Source organism: Gregarina niphandrodes, assembly GCF_000223845.1.
Source record: "Gregarina niphandrodes unplaced genomic scaffold scaffold00009, whole genome shotgun sequence".
Lineage (NCBI taxonomy): Eukaryota > Apicomplexa > Conoidasida > Eugregarinorida > Gregarinidae > Gregarina > Gregarina niphandrodes.
The window spans coordinates 286,376-294,682 of NW_011646046.1; the positions used below are offsets into that span (position 1 = coordinate 286,376).

The 8,307-nt window shown below is 50.4% G+C and overlaps 4 protein-coding genes across 4 annotated transcripts; 1 reads left to right on the forward strand and 3 right to left on the reverse strand.

The window, feature by feature from the left end:
- Positions 1-38: 38 nt before the first annotated feature.
- On the reverse strand, positions 39-2,399 carry GNI_062210 (zinc carboxypeptidase; the record flags this gene model as incomplete). Its single annotated transcript, XM_011136273.1, has 3 exons — positions 39-328; positions 392-1,757; positions 1,941-2,399. The coding sequence occupies 3 exons, from the start codon at positions 2,397-2,399 to the stop codon at positions 39-41; spliced, it is 2,115 nt and encodes a 704-aa protein (XP_011134575.1).
- A 2,223-nt stretch (positions 2,400-4,622) lies between these two features.
- On the forward strand, positions 4,623-5,407 carry GNI_062220 (phosphoribulokinase/uridine kinase; the record flags this gene model as incomplete). Its single annotated transcript, XM_011136274.1, has 2 exons — positions 4,623-4,767; positions 4,905-5,407. The coding sequence occupies 2 exons, from the start codon at positions 4,623-4,625 to the stop codon at positions 5,405-5,407; spliced, it is 648 nt and encodes a 215-aa protein (XP_011134576.1).
- A 10-nt stretch (positions 5,408-5,417) lies between these two features.
- On the reverse strand, positions 5,418-6,026 carry GNI_062230 (hypothetical protein; the record flags this gene model as incomplete). Its single annotated transcript, XM_011136275.1, has 2 exons — positions 5,418-5,779; positions 5,924-6,026. 2 exons carry the CDS (start codon positions 6,024-6,026, stop codon positions 5,418-5,420), a joined length of 465 nt encoding a protein of 154 aa, XP_011134577.1.
- A 126-nt stretch (positions 6,027-6,152) lies between these two features.
- GNI_062240 (SART-1 family protein) lies at positions 6,153-7,785 on the reverse strand (the record flags this gene model as incomplete). Its single annotated transcript, XM_011136276.1, has 2 exons — positions 6,153-7,252; positions 7,338-7,785. 2 exons carry the CDS (start codon positions 7,783-7,785, stop codon positions 6,153-6,155), a joined length of 1,548 nt encoding a protein of 515 aa, XP_011134578.1.
- Positions 7,786-8,307: the final 522 nt, after the last annotated feature.

Consider the following 8,307-nt stretch of genomic DNA (forward strand, 5'->3'; position numbering starts at 1 on the left):
CAGATTTCTTAGACGGAAGGCTGATTACAACATCCTTGCTAATGGAGCTGTCTGTCTGTAATATTTAAAGATCTGAAGCGGTGCAGCTTACATTTAGACTTCTTAAAGACAATCCTGGGATAGAATTGAGTCACATTTGATGATATTGAATCACCTCCACTACCGGCAACTTCGTAATCCGGTTGCAATCGAATCTTAACCAAATGACTCTGAGGCATCACTTCCGCAGGATCCGGATTCATTTGCTGACCCCATTCCTTGTCAAATTCAGCCGAAACAAGTACAGGACCGGAGACCGAAGGAGGCAAGTGCAGTATTACATTATATCCTAAAATTTAGATAGATAATTAGTGTGTGCACACACATGGCAACTTCATATATTAATTCGTACTTTGGAAGTTCGTCATTTTCAGCCCTCCAAAAGAAGAGCATAAATTCAGATAATGATTGTTATCCCTGTACAGCAGGTCTATTCCAACATAAACATTAATATTTCTGACCGATTGACATCCCGTGAAATAAAGATTGAGAAATAGTAAGGTGTTTTCTTGTTCTTCGCCAGCAGTTATAATTTCGAATGAGTTATTTAGATCTTGTCTAAGGGCCTTCAATAAATCCTGTATATCACCATTACCGATGACTGGTGAATTGATTCGCATTTCCTTTGTCGGTGAATTGGTCCGACCTAGATTAATAATGTTATATGACATGGCAACCTCAGGTTCTACCATTTCAATTAAGCGCAAACACATTCTAATATTACGTGGGATATGTCCTGAATAGGCTGTGAGGTAATTCACATCCACCCGGTCGCCATACGTCTGGGGTTGTGGAGCTTTATCATCATCAGTTTCCACGAGGAAGAAAGGAAAGCGGAGATGTTTATCATATCCTTGTTGTTTGCAAGATATAATCTCCCCACCTGATCGAGCCATAGAATCTTCCCAGCCTCCGCCATATGCCCAGTCTTCAACACTTCCGTTCACAGGATAGACCAAATCATTTGTTGGAGCGATGGGATAAAAGTACGCGTAATTCGGATTTGGATCAACGGAGAAAAGATGCGGTTTATACGCCATCAGAACATCTGTAGGTACCCGTTGTGTGGCGTCCTTTGCTTGGAGTAAACTAAGCAATTCCGAGTCTCTATGCCTGATGTCTGATAGAGGAATTATGCCTGCTGCTTCCTGTAACTCTTTGGCTATAAACCTTTGCATGGCATCGTCTGGGGATTCTGTACTTCTCTTCTTCAATCGATCCAAATGGTTAGGACCACCCCAGTTATATGTCAGAGATCTCATACCTCCATGAAACGTTATTCCAGCTACATACAGTTTACTCATAATCACTTGATATAGTATTTGTCCCGAAACTGATTTTGGACATCCCGGATTGAGATAAGGGAAATCTCGATTTGGATCCACTCTTACCCGAGGAGCATCCCGCTTCCGTTCTGACTCTCCATTCCCCAATCTCTTCTTGCCTTTTCGTAGAGCATCGAGACGCTGAATGAATCCACCCTGACTACCCTCTGTCCCCAAAGCCTTCCCTCCAAAGAAAGGAGCCTGCTGCGGGGACGTTGCGCGTGGTTCAACGGCAACAGCTAGTGGCTGACTCAAGTCTCTCCATGGTTGACTTAAGTTTTTGGGTGGCAGTCTCAAGCTTTTTGGAGAGCTCTTCCATTTGTGATCCGCCTCCTGATCGGCCTCCTGTCTGCGATCATCCTCCTGTCTGCGATCAGCCTCCTGTCTGCGATCCTGCTCAGAGGTTGACATTGACCCAGAGCCTGAGAATAAGGTCCTAGTTGGTCCTGTCGATCTTGTTTCCTCCACTTTTCTAATTGCTGCAAGCTGCCGAACGGGAAGTCGATGGGTCGGAACTTTGTTGGTTTCCGCGCTAAATTGGAGCGAAGAAGCCCCTGCCAGGGAAGAGACACCTACCCGGGAAGGTTGCATGGCTTTCTCGGTTTGGTAGTCATGCCGGTGGTTGAAGACGAAGCCATCGAGGTTCGCGAAAGGGAGCAAGTGCACTTCTCTCCTCGCCAGAAGCCATTGTACGTAGGTGTTGTTCTTGCGATACTCTTGGGTCAGGTATTCCGCCAAGTACAGCGTGATCGCGCTGCCTAGTCGCTCATCACCGTGGACTGTGCCGGAAAAGAGCACAGCGGGGGAGTTCTTGCTCGCCGTCAACTTGACCAACGGGTTAATCGAACACAAGTGCTGTATGAAACACTGTGACCTACTCTGCGCCAGCGGGCTAACGTCTTCGAGCGTCAGCACATCCCCACCCAACTCCAACTGTCTCAGCATGCTCATCGATTCATTGTAATTCAAGGCACTGTACAACCGACCCTCACCTACACCTAACAACGCAAGAGCTCTCAGCCCAAGAGCCTTCATCTACCGTGAAAAAAGGCTCGCTCCAACCCGAAACACCTTGCAATAGGCCAAACACAAAATACCGAATTCGGAACAATCCCGAACGAACCATTCTGGACGGACCATCACGGGCGTGCAAGCAGTCTGGGCACGATCGGACGCTGGGCGGAGCTGTTGGTTATTTGCCCGTTTCAAGGGAGCGCCTGAGATGCACACGTGTGTGTTTTTTTATTCTAACCGGTCAGAAGCTGTTAAAGCTAGCGAAGCCATTAAAAAATTAGGTGCTGTGGTACAGGAGATCGCCTCGGGACCTTTTTAGGGAGCCCCAAAGCACCACAAGCTCTCTTATATATTCCGCTATGTGTTAGGGGCTGTGGTTGTGGTTGCGGCAGTGGTTGCGGGTAGCAAACAGAGTCTGGGCGACTGGTTGCGTTTGCCGTACAGAGGTTCGATGCTTTAGGAGCGGCGTTGTTTGGAGGAGAATATTTCGATGCGTGTGTTGAGTAAGGCAGGATCTAGGTGCCTCAATCTGTTTGATGGTGGTCTCTACGGCGTGTACTAAGGTCTTCAACGTTTGGGCTACCTTGGACGCGAGTTGTTTTTTGTCAGCGATCCGGGCGAGTCTTTTGAGCTACGAGTGGAAGACAACGGCCGTTCCGCAAAAGGATGGGAAGTGGAGGAGGTGATGAGGAGGGATACGGCAGCGTTCACAGCCTCCAACTCGTGGGTGTTATCGACAGTCTTGCCGCCGGTCGCAGACATGTGAATAATTCCCTCACATTCCTCTCAGACCACACACGACCCACAACCATCTGCACAGTCGAGGGGCCAGTCAGGGCAACCGATGATCTAGATGCTAGACTCTCGGTAAAGTACGAGTCGGATGAAGAAGCCAAGGCCGAGGCCAGTTCGCTCTCCACCGGACTGTCAAGCGTCAGCTTCATGTCCTGCAACGCCTTCGGAATGACTGCTTTATTGCCTCACAGACGCCGCAGAACCAATTTGGTATCCACCACGTCCTCTGCGTCGTACTCCATCCAACCACTCATCTTCGTCCACCGCCACTTCCCGGTATACTATATTCCTCCGCAACCTGCTTCAGGTCTCGGCCAACCTTCTCGGGCGGCCGCTTACTGCGATTCTTTAGCTTCCAGGACTTGAGCGGAACCCGATGCCCCATTTTTTTCCCCGCTCCCGGGTCCCACAGCGAAACCCGCCATAAATTCTAGCAGCTGCCTGCCACGGGTCAATGGCCTTGCAATCAACAGTGCTGGAGTGGTGTGTTGTGGTAATCTGTTGTCGGATCCAGTACTCGGCTTGCTTTACTCAACGACCGCTTTACGTAACCGCAAAAATCTCCACTTGGCCCCCACCTGAATGGGAACTCTCCAAACCCTCCTCGTTCGAGGCTCCCTCAACTTCAGACTGTCCGAATAGGTTGACGCGAGAACACTCACTTCGGTCGGCGGAGGCTCCGATGTGCCCGTAGACCACACCCATTCCGTTTCGCATTTCCGTAACCAGTGTTTCCTGCGTTCATCCAAGCTGCGGTGTGCCCCCACACTTGTGTGTGCCCCCACACTTGTGTGTGCGTCATCGACAAAGTCCAGCTGGGACAGGAATCCGTGAACTAACGGTAGGAGTAAACGTTGCAGGTCACAACATCGTGCCAAGCAGTTCACAGCGGACCGGTACAAAGCCCCCCAAGGCGCTGTGGAGCAGTCATCTTCTTTCAACAATGTACTAGAACTGTGGAGTCGGACTTTGATCCATGGCGAGTAGGCTCTCATGATCTCTAAGCCGTCAAACAACGTCTGCAACCTGCGGGATGAACAACCTTCCAGCCCCGCAGCTTCGCTTGGGAACTGTGTCAGGTCGAGCTCCGTGTCGCCCACGGCCACATAGAACGCTATGGCTAATGAAACCGAAGCCTGGCCCCGAGACATAGCCACCCAGGATCTCATATACCGAAAATTGAGGCTCAGAAAAAGCTCCCCCAGTAACTGACGGACCTCGCCGGCTGTGCGTGCCGCAACGACGTCAAACAAGCCTCGATTCCTGGAATTGAACCTCCTACACCTTGGTCAAATTTTAATGGACGTGACAACCCCGATCTACCGAGTCACCAAAACATAGCGCCCGAGTGATTTTCTTTCACGCCCCGCCTGTTTCCTCGCGGATAAAACTGGGTCGCGAGTTCTGAAAGAACGGACGGCACGAAGCGGGAAGGAAAACTTAGGGGTCATGGTGTGGAGGCAAGCCGTGGGTCGAGTTGAGGATCGTTTGCAAAAGACAGGGGCCGCTCGGCTGGTGTTCCTATTGGGTGGTGGTCCCGGAAGCGGCAAAACCACGTTGGCAGAGGCGGTAGTCGAGCAACTGAATTCTAAACGTAAGACTGCGATAACGGCGTCTCGTTACCGGGAGGATGGTGGTTCGACACCGAAAGGTCGCCAGTTCGGCACCGAGAGGCGAGTCACCGTGGGCCGACAGGGGCGAATCCCTTTGGACTGATGGATGTATGTATAGATGGTGCTGGCTATGCTGTGGTGGTTGGAATGGATGGGTACCATATTCCCCGAGCTTGTCTGAGTGGGGAAGAACTTAGACGACGAGGGGCCCCGTGGACAATCGATGGTGTTGGTTTTGTGGAGGCGGTGAAGTCGTTGAAAAGGGCATGGCGTGAAGAGCAAGACTTGTGGTTGCCCATGTTCGACCACTCTACGAAGGACCCCGTCAAACGAAGTGTGTGTGTTCCAAAAACCGCGCAAGTCGTAGTGGTGGAGGGGCTTTACGTTCTGCTCTCTACAGCCCCCTGGAACCAAGTCAGAACGTATGCTGATGAAGCTTGGTACCTTCCAGTCGATGACCAAGTCGCGAAGGAACGACTAGCCAAGAGGCATTTTAGGGCCGGCATCGTTTCTTCTTTGGAAGAGGGACGGATCCAAACCGAGTTGAATGACGAGAAGAATGCCCGAATAATCAGAGGACAATTGAATACGGAAGATGTCATCTTCCTGAATCCAATCTAATCCGAGCGCATCACAGTTTAAAGGAAACGAGCGGCTCAACGTCTCTTGAAGCCCTTGTAAGTTCTCTCCTGGCCCGCTTGACAGAATGGTTTTGAACGGAACTTATAGCAGCATCCAGTGTGGCTTTCACCAACGTGTTCAACTCCTTGCATTGATCCCGAACAGACCGAAGGTTATCCAAAACCGAGTCTACGGCCAGCAAAGCAGCTTTTTGACTCGACTCCTTTGATTCCGTGTCCAGCTGCGTTAAAGTGATAAGTAGCCAGCTTAAACACTCGGGAGAATATGGGTTCTGTATAACTGTCCCAACAAGGACTTGAAGGAAAGTTAACAATGTCGATTCAGACATGAGCTTAACAATATTGGTCATATCTAGAACCAATGTAATTAAAGAAGAAGAAGAAGCATGTACTTATAGGTCACACACGTGTCATACCACACACGTGTCATACCACACACGTGTCATACCACACACGTGTCATACCACACACGTGTCATACCACACACGTGTCATACCGTTCTGATTATATGTATCATTATTAAGTAACTCCCGCACGAATATGTCGTCCTTGGCATCTACTGCCTTTAGCAAGGTTTCTACCAGAGACCCTGTGAGCATTGCAATAATAATTCGGCCCGCATTTTACCGACGGTTTGTTACGACCAGCGGTGGAATTTCTGGACTGGAATTCTGGCAGTCTGGACCGAGCAGTAAAAGGTAGAAACGATTGAGTGTCCTCTTCGATCATTTCTTGATACCATTCAATACTAGGTAGGCGTCTCCTTTTGCTTGTTGTGATTTGAGAGCTCGTAATGTGGGCATTACTTCTTCTGGAGCTTTTGTCTTCAGTTCCCGTTCTCGTCCCATTTTGAGCAGCTTCTTCTCCACTTTCCGTTTCCCGGGACCTTTTCCGTGGAAACGGTAGCTGATGAGTCTGAACGCATCTTTGGGTCCTACTACTTTGCCCCATGGGTCAAAATAGTCGAGCTTTATGTCGCCCTTGCCAGTGCTCTTGTGCAATGGTATGTAACCCTCCTTGTTGACATGGCGACCAATATCCTCCTGTAGGTTGCCTGTGTCCTTTAAGTACTTAAGAGTTTGCGAAAGGCCCCCAGTCAAGCTTTCTTGCTCCATCACCGCGTCCAGGTGGGGCGGCTCTACCGCTTCAGTCGCTGGGTTGGCTGAGACGTTAGCTACGCCGCGACGCTGGCTCTTTGTCTCCTCCAGACGCTCAAGAGGCGTTTGGACACTCTTAACAAACTCGCGCGTTTTGGTCATCAAAATTCCCTCACCGGCTCCAACTTGGCCGCCAGCCTTCGATTCCTCCTTGACCCCAGCCACATCCTCCTTGACCCCGCTCGCATCCTCCTTGACCCCGCTCGCATCCTCCTTGACCCCGCTCGCATCCTCCTTGACCCCGCTTGCATCCTCCTTGACCCCGCTCGCATCCTCCTTCAAGTCTCTTTCCGTAATGCAAGTGGGCACAACGATTTCTTTCTTCACCAATGACCGCGAATCCTTGATTAAGTCCAGCAGCTGGTCAACCCCCGCTTCGGCCTCATCCGCACCCACAAAAGACCAACTCTGCGGCTTCACGAACGCCGTAACCTGACTAGGCGCCGTAACCTGACTAGGCGCCGACAGCTGGCTAGGCGCCGACAGCTCGTCAGGCACGTTCTCCGAACCGTTCGCGAAGACTTCCGACCAATCAATAGCTGCCGAACGACGTGCAGATTTTCGGTGCTTGAACCCGGTCTTTTTCACCACCCGATCCCCTCCTTTCCTTTTTGCTATATGGTCCAGAGATCGCTCCTTCTTCACAGGCAAAGCCCGAACCGTTATGGCTACAAACACAACATTGTTCAATTTATGTTGTTAGTAATGTGTGTTGAACCTGAAACGTTGCGGGGGACATGGGCGAAATCTTACGTTTAAGAATTTCTTCGTCGTTTTCAAATCTCTCGCCCTGTGGTCCGGCGCCCGAGACGTAATCCCGAATCCGTTCTCGTTCCTCAGCGTAGCCAGCAAACTTTTGCACTTCCGCTAGCCGCGCATCTTGGATGGTGAGTTCACCATTCTCGAGTACATGGCTGTCTGCAAGCGTCAATGTAATCTCTTCCCCCTCCTTTATAGGCAAGTCATGCTTAATTACAAACGACATTGCTTCTTCCTCCCGCACCGTGGCTTCATTCTCCCGCACCGTGGCTTCATTCTTCGGTATGCGCACTCTTTTACCCCGCGCTCCTCCCTCGCTCTGGTGTCCATGTTCCTCCTTCTGGCCCACGCCCTCGGATTGGCTGGGGGGTAAGAGCGGCAGCCCGAGCTTAGCCCTCAGCTCATTAGTATCCTTTTCATTCAGGCTTATATCATGGCTCATATAAACAATATTTTATCTACCCATCTCCGGCCGCGCCCAATTTACGGTCATGCCCAAGATAACTTGTTTTCGTCCTCACCCTGTGACTTGTTTTCGTCCCATGACTAACACCTTCACTCTGTGCCCACACACACCTTATGACTGACACCCTCACTCTACGACTGACGCCTTTACTCAGTCCTGTTTGGTCGCGACTTCCAGTCTAGTATCAGAGACAAGCTGTCTGCGGTAGAGGTTCGGTGTTGTGACAAAACAGTATAAACAGTTTACTTCTACTTCTGTCATGCGTCCTTTCTTTGTCTTGACTTCCTTTTGTATAGCTAGCTACGATGAAAATGTCGTTCCCCGCCTCCTTCAAGAAGACGACACTACGGGGATCGTCGAAGAAGCCCATAATATTTTGAACGAACAAGCGAATGCAGTGCAGGACCAGCCAGTGGCGACTATCAACCTACCGACGATTGCCACAAACGGATTGAGCAACATCACCGCTTTCTCGAACTCGGTGAGTAACCAGCTGCA